The 15,273-nt window shown below is 38.9% G+C and overlaps 1 protein-coding gene across 1 annotated transcript in view; it reads right to left on the bottom strand.

The window, feature by feature from the left end:
* Window positions 1-15,273, bottom strand: part of VWA8 (von Willebrand factor A domain containing 8) — a 366,373-nt gene that overhangs the window by 192,015 nt on the left and 159,085 nt on the right. The window contains exon 20 of the mRNA XM_043579664.1: window positions 6,573-6,644. Coding sequence (XP_043435599.1) covers window positions 6,573-6,644 — 72 coding nt within the window. The remainder of the gene's footprint in view (window positions 1-6,572; window positions 6,645-15,273) is intronic.

Here is a 15,273-nt window from a genome sequence, read left to right as displayed (position 1 = left end):
TATTCTCCAGTAGAGTTGGGACAGAAGAAGCATCACTGACTCAAAAATAAATAGGCATTTCTTTTTTTCCCTTTCAGTCAAGCTTAAATAAATAGAAAGTCATGCTAGGATAAAAAAAAAAAAAAAGAAAAAGCCTGCACGAAAACTCCTAATTGCACGAAAGGCACATGTAATGTTATAATTAAAGTAAGTAGAAAATAATACATGTGGCGGCATACTAAAGTGGTTCTACACTCTGCAGCATTATGTACTAAGGGACCATCAGATTAGTGTCATTTCAGGCACCTGTCCCTTTTGGCTAACAGGCAGCCATTCTGCTTCTCTTATTGGAAAGTTGCTGCACTGAGCCATAAAATCCTACATAGAAAATCGAAAGGGTAACAAAAATCAATTCACTTCATCAAAATAAGATGTGGGTTACTTAATTTTGCTATGATAAGTGACATTTATGGAACTGTTTTCAGCTTTCCAACAGTTATAAAATCTTGTCTAATACCAGATTTCTTAGAAAATATAGTATTATATGGAAAGAAAAGGTGGATTTGGGCTTATAAAGACAATAAACCGTGAGATATCTCAAAATCAACATTTACTCCTTAACTTCCTCACTGTAAAAGCTGCTACTGGTGACAGAGAAATCTTTCAAGGCATCTCCAAATTTACAACTTCAACTATTTAAAAGTTTCTTTCATGGACTTCAGCCAGATTCTAGTTTGCAAACAGAAGGCTGGGTAGACTGAATGTATCTATAGATAGTTCGTATTAAGAGCATTCATCACACTTGATTGCCAGGCCACTGCTGGTTTCTCTGCCAATACTTAATCCTCAAAGCTTCACTTCTGATTTCTTTTTTTTTTTTTTTTTTTTTTTTTTTTGGAGTAGTCATCATGTAATGTCTTAGAAGGAGAAAGAAAGGGGTGCCTGGGTGGCTCAGTCGGTTAAGTGTCTTGACTTCGGCTGAAGTCATGATGTTCTGGTTTGTGAGTTTGTGCCCCGTGTTGGGTTCTGTGCCTCAGAGCCTGGAGCCTGCTTGGGATTCATTCTCTCTCTCTCAAAAATAAAAATAAACATTTAAAAAAAGAGAGAGAGAAAGAAAGGAGCCTGATCAATTGCTACAAATAGTTTACTTAGTTTCAGAATAAATCATGTGATTAAAATAGGCATTTTCCCACTTGTCACTTTGCATTTAGGAAAAAAACACTAATAAAAACAATGATACCACTACTGTCAGTAGTCCTCAACCTACCAGCTATGCCTTCACTCTCCTTTTTCCTTTATTTATTATTTTGTTTTACAAGATAGAAATAAAGGTGAAGATGAGAAGGTGCATAAAATATTCAGAGGTGCTGAAATACCACTGATAAATGAAGCAAGGCATTTTCGAAGCCATTGATGAAGGGCCTGCGTTAGTATGACTGCAAAAGTACGTTCATGAAAAAGAAACCTCCTAGATGCTCAGAATTCTGAGGAAAGCACAGGGAAAGAGAACACACAACTCCATCCTTGGCACAACACATCTCTGGGTCGTACTTGCTCTGCATTTATTTGCCAACAAATCGTGTAGGTGACTTTACACTCCCTTGTACATACTAAATGGAAGCAGTCAACAGTCTAACTGTAATGAACTTGGAGGGCATTATGTTACGTGAAATAAGCCAGAGAGAGAAAGAGAGACAAATATTGCGTGGTATCATTTATATGAGGAATCTACAAAAGAAAAAGATAAAGAAAAAGCCAGATTCAGAAACAGAGTAGAAAAGTGGCTGGGGGTGGGGTAATAGGGAGAGGTTGGGAAAAGGGTACAAAATTTCACCTATAAGATGACCAGGCTCTGAAGATCTAATGTATATCATGGTGGCTATAGTTGATAACGCTGTATTACATAATAGAATTTGCTAAGAGAGTAGAATCTAAATGTTCGTATGACAAAAGAAAACATGTGAGGCAGTGGAATGTTTAATCAACTAGATGGGAGGAATCTTGTCAAAATGTATATGTATATCAAATCATCACATTGTACCCTTTAAATATATTATGATTTTGTCAATTGTATCTCAATAAGGCTGGGAGAGAAAGAGTCAAACTGTAGAATCTTGCTCAGATCTTAACACCAATGGTTGAAAACAAGTGTGAGAGGAACTAAAATTAGCTAAAGTATTTAAAAAGTTCTGTTTAAATTTTAACTAGCCACTTTGGTTCAATCTCTACTCCTTGACCTGGTGAATATAAGCAGGCACAATGTTATATGTCACTTAATTAGCTAAATATTAATCACCATTTAATTATTATTTGAAATTTAAAAATGATTACTATTCCATTATTCTGTTCTAGTGATAATGCTGCCAGTCTCTGATCCTGTCAGTATATATAAACATATCCAGTTGAATGGGCCCCTTAACTATTTACTCTCTTAAGTAGGCACTCCCTAGATTCTACCTAATTTGTTTCCTTCGTTGATAGTTACAAATTTACAAAATAAGGAATTCAGTCCATCTGTCTTAGGCTCTCTTGAAAATAATCCGAGTTAACCTGAATTTTAAATTCATACTACTTCTAAATCATTTTGACTACTCATTGGGAATTTATTCTTAGTAGTCTTCTACAATCCAGCAATTTACTCAGCAAATATTTGTTGACTATCTATGTATGCAAGGCAAAAATAATTAAGGCTTTTCTCAAGGGACTCTCTCTTGGTTTAGTACAGAGATGGCAGGTAGAGGCATAAGTCTAAGAGAAGCCAAAAGAAATCAATAACTGACCTGCTGTAACAGTTCAAGGAATAGGGCCAAAGCTTCAGGCCTGTGTTCAGGAAGACTTTATTAAAGAAACATATTATAGAATATTATAGCCAGAAGGACCTTAGAAAATACCCATTCCAGGGGCGTCTGCGTGGCTCAGTTGGTTAAGCGTCTGACTCTTGATTTTGACTCAGGTCATGATCTCATGGTTCATGGGATTGAGTCCCTCATTGGGCTCTGCGCAGACAGCACGGAGCCGGCTTGGGATTCACTCTCTCCCTCTCTCTCTGCCCCTTCCTCTCTCACTCTCTCTGTCTGTTTCAAAATAAATGAATAAACTTAAAAAAAAAAAAAAAGAAAATACCCATTTCAATTCTATCCTTTAACAGATAAGGGGAAAAAAGAGAGAAGAAAAAAGACAAAGCCCATTAAGGAGTAATAGCAAGCTACCTAATATCACCTAGAGAATTGTAAAGTCTGGACAAGAAGGTAGGTCTTTGGATTCCCAGCTTTCGCTCTTCTATGATAGCACATGGCCACTCTGGGGTTGGAAGGATTTCAAAAGGCAAAGATGGGGGAAATAAGAGAGCAGGCTGATAAGATCAAAGGTTGGAATATGACACTGATACAAAGGTATGTTTGGAAAGCAGTTATATTTATCTGAGGACAAGAGTTTGAGGGGGAGGAATGAGACAGTAGGCTGCAAGCAGGGTAGGAATAGATAATGGACAAATGACAGGAGGATACCAAACAACAGACTAAGAGAGTTAGTCTTGTTCACTAGATAATTTAATGGACACAGAAGCAGAACTGACTTGGGAAATCTGAAAGTTCCTTCAACATTGGTAATATTATTATTATTAATATAATTTATTGTCAAATTGGCTAACATACAGTGTATAAAGTGTGCTCTTGGTTTCGGGGGTAGATTCCGGTGGTTCATCACTTACATACAACACCCAGTGCTCATCCCAACAAGTGCCCTCCTCAATGCCCATCACCCATTCCCCCCTCCCCCACCTCCCCTTCCACCCTCAGTTTGTTCTCTGTATTTAAGAGTCTTATTATATGAGACTGATGGTCTTAAAGGTATATAATGAATGAACAAAAAAGCCCTTCTGATACGAAAAAGGCCAGTTAAACATACCAAATTTAACATTGAATACAATCTCCCTTGGTCAATTTTTCTTTCTCCCAAGTGGGTGCAGAACAAGGACAAAGAAGGCAAGACCCGCTGATGACAGGCACAGTTTGTGACAGCAGTGATGGAGAGACATTCGTGATGCCAGGCACATGCCTACAGAGCGGTAGCTGCTCTTGCCTCCACCCCACTGCCTGGCCCTGTGTCCTACTGTCCTGTTCTCTTCTTTGGGACTGGAAATCAACTAGAGATAGCCTACCGATTTCCCACCAACATGACTCTAGCGTCATTTCAAAGCACACTGCCTCTTTTCCACTTACCACAAAGTAAAAGCAAACCTCTGTTCCACCTCACCCTCATCCTGCATAGCTCTCCTCAGCCCCCCTCCCCTCTCACAGATTAGAGTGTGATTCCTGTCTTTCTGGTTACTAGCTAGGTTCTAACTTTAACTTTTCAACCTAGACAACTCTTGTGAAACCCTGACTCTCTTAGCTGCTCAACTGTCAACTCTGCCTTTGGCAAGACACTTCTACTCCATCCCACCCACTAAACCCTTAGGGCATCAGTATAACCTAGGATATTTCCGTGCTGCTTGAATTCACAGCTTGACCTCTAGGGACCTTCCTTTTGAAAAGCTGCTTCTCAGCAAAATTATTCCCCAAGTCCCAGTTCTGTAGATTGTTGGTCTGGCCTGCTGCTGCTGAGATGCCAGCAGAGTCTCTGTCTAGGGTCATCCAGGTGATGGCAGAAGTCCCAAAAAGGACACACTGAGTGCACCAAGGTTTAACCACTTATAAAATGTTTGTCAAATACTCTGGGCTAGATAGTCAGAAATTTTCAGAGAGTCACCATTTTTCAGAGACAGATGAAAAATTTGAAATCAAGGACTGAATACTGGATAATTGCTCTCCATCCTTACTCAGGGAGGAAAATGATTTTTCAATACATAAAGGTAGGCAGGACTTTTTAAATAGTGAAAAAAAAAAACCTGAATAATTTATCACACTTCTTGTAATTCTTATTTAGAAAAATATGAAACAAGAAAATATTAAAGTCCTTTTTAACAGCACAGTGATACAGAGATTTAATTTTAACTGAGTACCTACTATGAGGTAGGCACTGCATGAGGTACTTTCCACGAATTACCTCCTGTGGTTCTTACTTGAGTGCATACTCTTTTTACTTCCAGGTTAGGTATCAGGGCACTGGGCCTTGGTAAGATAAGCAATTTTCCTACGGTCACACCCATCTGTGACAGGGTTGCTATTGCAGCTTGAACCAGTTAACTTCTAAACCTATGTACTCGATCAGTAAGCCATTCAATTGGCCCACGTTTAGCAAAAAAAAAAAAAAAAAAAAAAAAAATCAACACTTTGGGGCACTTGGGTGTCTTAGTCGGTTAACTGTCAACTCTTAATTTCACCTCAGGTCATGATCTCACGGTTCATGGGATCCAGCCCCACATCTGCCTCTGTACTGCTTGGGATTCTCTCTCTGCCCTGCCCTCACTTACGTGTATTCTCTCTCTCTCTCTCTCTCTCTCTCTCAAAATAAATAAATAAAAACTTAAAAAACGCAACACTTTAAAATTATAAGTTTGAGGGACTAAATATATGAAGAACATGTGTTGTCTTTATAAGTTAAAAAAAAAAAAAAGGAAAAATAAAGACTAAACTCCTTCTGAAAGTTTATCATTAATTTAAGACCCATTTAAAAAAAACCAAAGGTGCTGTTCACCGTGAATCTGACAATTCAACTGGGGAACATCAGAACCTTCTAAACAGAAAATATCCATCCCGTCCCTCCATAAACACATGGTGAATATCTACAATGTAGCAGACACTGTTCTAGAAACCAAGGATACAGAGAGAAGCAAGAAAACCATGGTCCCTGCCCTTGAAGATCATATAGACAAGTTGGAAAGACAGATTCTACACATAGACACAGTAACATGACTAGTGTGAGGACAGAAACATAGAAGGGTGTAGAAGGAGGATAAATTGAAGTCAGCTAGGGACAAGGGGAGAGCTCTCAGGAGTTAGGGGAAAGGGGTGGAGGAAGAGGACTGGGAGTGCTCCTTGTAGACAGAAGGGCAGGCAGCAAGGACCAGGGCGGAGATAAGAAACTGAAGCAAGTTCAGAGCGGCTCAAGCTAACACCGAGTGAGAGAAAGGAAGGAGCCAAGGCTTAGGACTAGAAAGGTGGGCAGAGGCCAGATCCTGCAGGACACTGTAAGCCATACTGAAGACTATACCTAAGAGCAATGGAAAGCCAATTTAAGCGAAAAAGGGAGACTTGGTCAGATTTTAATTTGACAAGTATCAACCTGGCTGCAGAGTGAGGAGTAGATCGGAGTGAGGGTAAGGTTGACGTGGAGCTATGTTAGCAAAGTACTGCTGTAGACCAGGTGACAGGTGACGGCGAGCTGGGCTAGGGTGACAGATATAGGAAAGAAGAGTAGATACTTAGGAGGTAGAAGGGACAGAACTTGATGGGTGATTGAATGGGGATTTAAGCCCAGAGATAATTCTAAAACTTAGAAGGTAGAGGCCCTCTTTACTTAATTAAATCAGTCATTTTGGTAGGAAAAAGAAGAATCACTTCTAAAAACATATTCCAACAAGAAGAGACTTACTGCTTTTAAACTGTTACTATCATTTATTCATTAGTACCTGAGTTCCAGCCATAACTCACCTGATTGCCAACCAATAATAGGTGTTCTCCAAGAAGAAAGTCTTTCAGCATGTCTTCCATCACTATCATGTGCTAGAGAGAAAAGAACTAGAGGTTAATTGTGTTTTGCATAATCAAGGTGAAATAATAAAGTTAACAATAAATACCTCTTTGTGCTAAGTAAAACATCTACGGTGACAATTCAAGATGGCAGTGTAGGAAGATCCCGAACTCACCTCCCCCCGTGGACACACAGATCGTACAGCATCAGATGAAATAATTTCCTTTTAGAAAAATCTAAAGGGTAGCTGCCTGATGATTACACACTGGGCAAATGAGAAGAAAACCATCAAAGCAGGGAGGAGAGGCTGGGACACAGTCTCACCATAAACCTCACCCCCAGTGCAGCATCCTGTAACTGGGAGGGATCTCAAAACGTGGAGCTTCACCCTGAGGAATGAAGGGTCTGAACCCCACACTGAGCATCCCAACTTTTAAGACATATACTTGAGAGATGAGCCCCCCAAAACATCTAACTTTGAAAGCCAACAGGGCTTACATCCTGAGATCCACAAGACTCTAGTGATTCTGAGAAACTGCTCTTAGAGGATTGTGCACTCAGACTCCCCTGCCCGGGGCCCAGCTCAGAGGCAGCTGACTGTGCCCAGACTTAAAGTGAAGGAGGCTCACCTGCTTATATTAAAGAACTGGCCTGAGGTACAGGCATCTAACTTAATACACACATGTAGAAGCCTGCTGGAATACTCTCTGGGGATGGAGACTGGCACAGGCCATCTTCATGCTCTCCCTCTCCCATATTCCAGAACACCAGTATCTCCTGGAAGAGAGCTTTTACATGGATCTGGTGCCTCAATTTTTGTGACTACGACCTGGGAGTCACCTCTTGATCACCTGGCTCTGGAGGCCGGGGAGTTTGCATTCCTGGTCCCATACAACTGATAATTGGCATCACCCAGAAAGAAGCTCATACCCCTATGTGGCCCCTGATTTTTGTGACTTCTGCCAGAAGATACCTCTACATCACATGGCTCTGATGGCCAGTGGGGCTTATACAGTGAGTCCCACAGGACTGTAACCAAAGGACAGAGAGGTCTTAAAAAGCTACCACCCCTAGGGCATAGCAATAGGCAACAAATTCAGGAGCTCACTTATTCTAGGAAGGAGGACTATTAGCTAATCATCATGACTGAGGCCTGAGGGGGGCAGTATTCTAATAAAACATGCATCCTAGGGGTGGCTGTAATCCTGTCTAGAGACCTTGGAGGGCAGGTGCTATCTTTGTACTCACACTTTATCATGCTCCAAAGCACCAGTGTCTCCTGGAAGGGAGCTTTACATACATCTGGTGCCCTAGTTTTTGTGTCTGGTGCCCTGGTTAATGCAGCTGTCACCCAGGGACACTCCTTAATATTTGGCTCTGGTATCTTGGGGGGGCTTGCATTTCTGGGTCCCATGAGACTGTGGCTATCATAAAGATGGTGCTTGGCAGGCTACGAGCCCAGGACACTGCAAGACAGCGGACTGAGGCATACTCTTCAATCTTCTGTGAAGGAGGCCTCTTTGCTTGTCCTGGAGCTTCAGCCTGAGGAACAAGCTTCAGTTTGGCACACATTTAGAAGCCCATGGAGCACTCTCAAGGAATGTAGGCTATGGATGCCATCTTGGCTTTCTCTTTCTTGGCCTTGCTCCAATTCCCCAGTATCACTTAGAAAAGGGCTTGGACACTTGTTTGTAGCCCCAATCTCTATGGCTGTCATCCAGTGGACACCTCTAGATCACCTGGTTCTCATGGTCAGAGGGGCTATAGTTATGGTACACAGGACTGTATATATTTGCATACTTTTAAAAGCTAATGCTTGAGGGTGTGGCTTCCAGTCAGCCTGAGTCCAAGTGCTGAGATCCTCCCCTATGGGACAAGAGGTCTTGGTACATCTTCAGGTACTGGGAACTATTAAAAATATAATGGGCAGCTTGAACAAGCATATAGATTTAAGAGACAATCAAGAGCTGAGGCAGCATTGAATAATAAGGTTCATCTCCTACATGAGGCCACTCTTTTAAGACTGGGAGAGGTAGTTATTTCATATATTGTATAAAACCAATAGAGTTAAGCAAGATGAAAAACAGAACAAAGGATATGTTCCAATGAAAGGACAAGATAAAACCTCGGGAAAAAAATCTTAATAAAATGGAGATAAATAATTTACCCAATAAAATTTCAAAGTAATGGTCATAAGGAAAACCACTCCCCAAAACTGAAAAGGATGGATGAACACAGTGAGGACTTCAACAAAGAGATGAGAAATATAAAAAGTATCAAATAGAAGTCACAATGTTGAAGAATATAGTAACTGAGCTAATTAAGTTCAACAGCAGAACAGATGAAGTAGAAGATAGGATCAGTCAACTCAAAGACAAGGCAGTGGAACAAACCCCATTAAAGCATCAAAAAGAAAAAAGAATTTTTTTGAAAGTGAAGATAGTTTAAGAGACTTAAGGGACAACATCAAACAAACTAACATTTGAATTATAGGGCCCCGGGAAAGAGAAGTTAAAGAGGAAGAAATCTTACTTAAAAAAATAATAACTGAAAACTTCTCTAACATGGGGAAGGAAACAAACATCCAGACCCAAGAATCCCAGCAAGTTCCAAAGAAGAGGAGTTGAGAGACCCACACCATGACACATTATAATTAAAATGTCATTTTTTAAAGTTTATTTATTTATCTTGAGAGAGAGAGAAAGAGAGAAGAAGGACCAGAGAAAGAGGGAGAAAGCATATATAAAGGTCTTGGAATTTTATTCCCATTCTGTCAGCACAAAGCCTGATGCGGGGCTTGAACTCATGAGCTATGAGATCATGACCTGAGCCAAAATTGAGAGCTGGACACTTACACAACCAAGCCACCCAGGTACTCCCAAAATGTCAAAAGTTAAAGACAAGGAGAGTATATTAAAGGCAACAGTAGAAAAACAACTTGTTACATAGAAGGGAACACCCATAAAGCAATGAGCAGATTTTTCAGCAGTGACATTGCATGCCAGAGGGAAAGGTATTCAAAGGACTGAAAAAAAACCTTGCCAACCAAGAATACTTTACCTAGCAAGTTATCATTCAGAAGTGAAAAACAGAGTATTCCAGACAAGCAAATGCTAAATGAGTCATCACCACTAACCGAGCCTTACAAGAAATATTAAAAGGACTTTAAGCCGAATAGAAAAGGTGTTAATTAGTAACGAGGACACACATGAAAATAAATTTCACCAGAAAGGTAAATATATAGTAAATATAGAGGATTAATCACTCACAAAGATAGTATGAAGGTTAATAGGCAAGGTAGTAAAAACATCTTTGATTACAATAATTAATTGACATATAAGATAAAAAATGTAAGATGTGACAACAAAAACAAAACATGAGGGGGAAGAGCAAGAATGTTGAGCTTTATAATGGGATTAAACTAAGCTGTTATCAACTTAAAATAGACTGTTGTAGATATATATAAGCCTCATGGTAACTAGAAAGAAATAACAAAAAATAGAAGAGAATATAAGAATAACACTAAAGAAAGCCATCAAACCACTAAAGAAGAGTGTAAGAGAAAAAGAAACAGAGGAAAACTATAGAAATAGCCAGAAAATAATTAACAAAATGGCAATAAACACATACCTATTAATAATTACTTTGAATGTAAATGGACTAATTTCTCCAATTGAAAGACACAGAGTGGCTAAATAGATAAAATACCAAGACCCTTCTATATGTTGCCTAGAAGAGATTCATTTAAGACATAAAGACACATACAGACTGAAAGTGAAGAAATGAGAAAAGATATTCCATGCAAACGAAAACCAAAAGAAAGCAGAAATGGCTGTACTTATATCAAACATGTTTACTAGTAAGGAAACTGAACCCATAAAAAAAAAAAAAAAAAAAAAATGAAAGTCCAGACCAGACTGCTTCACTAGTGAATTCCACCAAACATTCAAAGAAGAATTAATACCAATCTTTCTCAAACTCTTCCAAAATACAGAGGGGACCTCTTTCAAACTTACTGTATGAGGCCACCTACCCTGATACCAAAGCCAGACAAAGATGCCAAAAGAAAGAAAAACTACAGGTCAATATCCTGGATGAACACAGATGTAAAAATTCTCAACGACATTATCAGCAAGCCATAATTTAACACGACATTAAAAGAATCATACACTATGATCAAGTGGGGATTATTCCAGGGATGTAAGGATGGTTTGACATCTGCAAATGAGTTAATGTAGATATGAAGATGATCATCTCAACAGATGCAGAAGAAGCTTAAGTCAAAGAAAGACAAATCCTGTATGATCTCTTACATATGGAATCTAAAAAATATGTATGTGTATATTTATGATATGTAAATAAAATACATTTAACATATATATACTAAAAAAAAATCAAGCTCATAGGTACAGAAAATACACTGGCTGTTGCTAGAGGCAGGGGGTAGGGGTGGGAGAAATGGGTAAATTTTTATGTTTTAGTTTAAACAAACTGAATACAAAAGAAAGTAAAACATCTATTGTAACCGACAATACTCAATTTGATTTTAAAAAAAATTAATGTTGGTTGTAAATTATATAACCAATTAGGTCACTGACACTGAAAGCTTGCAACAGTCGACCTAAGCAAGACTAAGCCACTGACCATTATTTCAAAGAGTTTGCATAATTTAACCCTAACATATTTTAGCTATGGCTCTATTAGGTTTGGCTTACAATTTAATATGATATTTAAATTAACACTTGCTAATAATGTAAATATACAAAGGCTCTCTAAAATAATTGGAGATTTCCATGGAACATGTTACACTAACTTGCTCTTAACCATTACCTTCAGAGGAAGTTTAACTTTAGAATTAGAAATACATGACTTAGTTTCCATGTTTTTTATTTGAATTAGGCCACAATATAATACAAGAACAAGATTAAGGTTGCTCACAATAGCCACAGAGGAAATTACATTGCTCTTTTGTATCTTGCAAAATAGGACAACCATAAGTAGGTCACAAAGGCTCAGGGGCGGGGGTTGGGGGGAAGAAATATATCCTAGAACAATTAATATCCCTATTTCTTTCTCTTGGTTTTCTGTATCAAAACAATAACAGCTTCATAAGTACTGAGTTACTGAAGTTCCTCATTTGTAAAAAAGGCAAATTAACTGCATTTAATACACGCTGCAGATATTTTTCTAGCTTATGCTTGCTTTTCTTTTTTTAACTTGTTATGGATTTTTTTTGACATCTTGAATATTTTCCTTTTACTTGTCAAATTAAGCCATACTTTCTTTCAGAGTTTCTTTCTTAGAAAAACTCAGAAAGTTTTTTCTTTCCTTCAAAAACAGATGAGTATTTCCTAAAGTCTACCTTTGTAGTTTTTATTTTTTAAAAAGCTTTCAGATACGCTGTTGCACTAGAGTTTTAACAAAGCTTGAAGTAGGGTGGGCACATCAATTTATTGTCCACCCTGGCACACTTTTAAGACTAAAAAGAGATATCGTTAATAATAATGGGCAACAAATGTAAAAAGGGACTATTTTAGGAATTATCTTAAGCAGGCCAATGTGTGTGGTTACCCTAGGGAGTCCTAGAATACCCCTCTAATCTGGGTTCTACTGGTAATGTGGTCTGGAGACCTCTTCCTTCTAATTAAGATGAAAACTCAGTGCCAATTTCCAGACATTAAAGTTTTCCAGTAACAAAAGGGCTAATCCACATGAGGAATAGACAGAAAAGTTAGAAGGAGCACCTGTATCACCAGATAAAGAAAAGCCATGTAAATACTGAAAAATAATTCAAACTATAGTTGTATTCTTCTATAGTGTACTCATGTTCTCCTACTTTATGCCCTCATTCCATCCAACTAGAGTATTCAAATCAACAAACATTAGCTAAGGCTAAGGTCACACTGCCTATGTAATTCTTCTCTTAACCTCTTGGCCCACTCATGTACCACAGACAGTTTCTAAAAGTTGCCCCTTCCAGTTGTTCACCTCTCCTGAATCCCTCCTACCTCTCTAACAATTTCTCTCCACAGTCTTTCAGGTTGGATCTTTTTGTTGTAGCAATTCCTTGGATACTGATTTCTTCCATATTCCTTCATTTGATCTCTCTCAGTACCTTTTTACATGGTCTCCTGGGGTCAAGGTTTAGGGCAGAGTAGCTTATGCCTACTTGTACACGGGCACCCACCGGAAGGGGAGGGAGGGCTGTGTGCAGAGTTGGGTACCCACATGTCAGTGCTTGAAGAGCTACGTGTGACTATTCTCCCTAAATCCTCTCACCTATTCCACTGTTTCGGCTACCAACTCTATGATGATCTTCAACAGCAAGACTCCTCCTCAGCTCCAGCCTCATATTCTGAGCGACTGTCAAACCATGTCCTTGGTTATTTCCCAGTCTCTTCAAACTCACCGTGTCCAAAACTTGTCTCATTACTTTCTCCTCAATTTCGTTTTTTCTCCTGTATCTTTTATCCCTGTTAATAGCATCATTTCCTACCATCCGACCAAACCTCTACCGTCATCTTGCATGCTTCACTCCTTCCTTATCAAGAGCCAGTTAAACACCAAGTCTAAGCTATTAAGTCACCCAAAAGTCAATTGTATTTATCCCTCTCTTTCTATCCCCAGTTTTCATTTAGGTTTTTACATCTCTGGCCTAGATTTTTATCACCAATTTGGCTTCTCTAACTTCAGTCTCTCCTTGAGGCAATGTGCTCTTTATAGTACTGACAATCACTTCTTTGTTCAAAATCATGTCACTTTTTTTTCTTTTTTCTTTTTTAATGAAATTTATTGTCAAATTGGTTTCCATACAACACGCAGTACTCATCCCAACAGGTGCCCTCTTCAATGCCCATCACCCACTTTCCCCTCCCTCCCACCCCTCTTCCCCCATCAACCCTCAGTTTATTCTCAGTTTTTAAGTCTCTTATGATTTGGCTCCCTCCCTAACTTTATTGTTGTTGTTGTCATACAGAGAAAGACAGATACCATATGTTTTCACTCTTATGTGGATCCTGAAAAACTTAACAGAAGACCATGGGGGAGGGGAAGGAAAAAAAAAGTCACTTCTTTTTTTAAAATTCCTTAAATGACTCCTAATACCTTTGAAACAAAGGTTCATCCTTCCCTCCTCCCTCCCTCCCTTTTTTTTTCTTTGCTAAAGGCTATTTATTTATGTGTTGAGATATAATCGACATTATGTTAAATTAGTTCCAGGTGGTACAACATAGTGATTCAACATTTGTATACATCATGAAATGATCACCACCATCTGTCACATTGCAAAGTTAATATAATATTATTGATTATATTCCCCCATGCCGTACATTACATCCTCATGACTTATTTATTTTATAACTGGAAGTCTGTACTTAACTCCTTTCACCAATGTAGCCACTCCCCTCAACCGCCCTCCCCTTCTCAACTTCTTGATTTAGTCTTGGCCTCCTCTCCTGTCACTCTCCTCCCACATTATATTCAGCCAAAAATTTAGAATAATTTTCTCTTTTCTCTTCTGTTTACTTTTCCACCAGGCTTATGTGCTCCCTGAGGGAGAATCTTGGCTTTCATCTCACACATAGTTCCAATGACTCTACCTACTGCCTAAAGAGCCCTGCTATTTGTCCTCTCCACTCTATCCCCACTGTCACCCTCTTCGTTCAGATCCTTCATAAGGACCTGACTATTGTACCTGGACTATTGCAACAGCCCCCTAACAAGTCTCTCTCTGTCTTGGTTCCAACACATGGACAACATTAAAGAGTGAATGCAAAGTTAGCTAGTGGAAATGTGCCTAACATCTTCCAATGGCTTCCTCACTTCTTACGAATAGCATCCAGATTCCTTAACTAGAAGGCCAAAATGATTTGACCCTTTTCTAACTCATCAGCTGCATCGCCTGTCAGTCTTCTGTTTGCAACCTCAGCTCTGTGCCAGTGATAATTAATTATATGTAGTTTCCTAACTACACATAGCTAAGTCACATAGCTAAGTCTCTGCAAATGTTAGTCTCTCTGCCTGAGAGAGTCTCTCAACTTTTCCGGGTTCACATCATTTTCCATGATGTATTTTCATTTCTATGAAAATATATGACTCTCGTCACAGCAGCAACTCTTCCAATTTTCAAGTGTCTTTGGAAAGAATTTAAAAGTTTACAATACCTTAGTAAATCCCTTAGTTTCAGGGAACTTGGGTGGCTCAATCTGGGACCATCATCTCATCGATGCTACCATAGTAACCTGCGTGCACTTTCGTCACACTATCCAGTAATCATGTGTCCTTTCTTTTCTTTCTCTGTTGATGGACCTAGGCAATTGGGCCCTGGAGCTACCTATGTGTAGCTGCATATGTGTGGGTAGTTTAATATCTTTATCCAAATACCTTAAACAAGGCTTGACACATGGTAGATATTTTAAACGTTTCTTCAGATCTAAAGTTCCTTAGGTTTAAGAGGCTATTATTTTCCTTTCCTCCAATTTCTCCTTACTACTGGAAGTGTAACATTTCTTAATGACCCATTTAACAAAATAATACTCCTGATTATGAACATTCAAAATCTTACTCTTTCTTTATTAATCCACTCAACACATATTTACTCAGCATTCCCGATGTGCTGGGCACATGATATTTGGTGAAGATTCAAACTAAAGAAAACATAGA

Source organism: Prionailurus bengalensis, chromosome A1 (genome assembly GCF_016509475.1).
Source record: "Prionailurus bengalensis isolate Pbe53 chromosome A1, Fcat_Pben_1.1_paternal_pri, whole genome shotgun sequence".
Lineage (NCBI taxonomy): Eukaryota > Metazoa > Chordata > Mammalia > Carnivora > Felidae > Prionailurus > Prionailurus bengalensis.
Note: the sequence above shows the minus strand (reverse complement) of the source record. Positions and strands in the feature narration are given on the sequence as shown.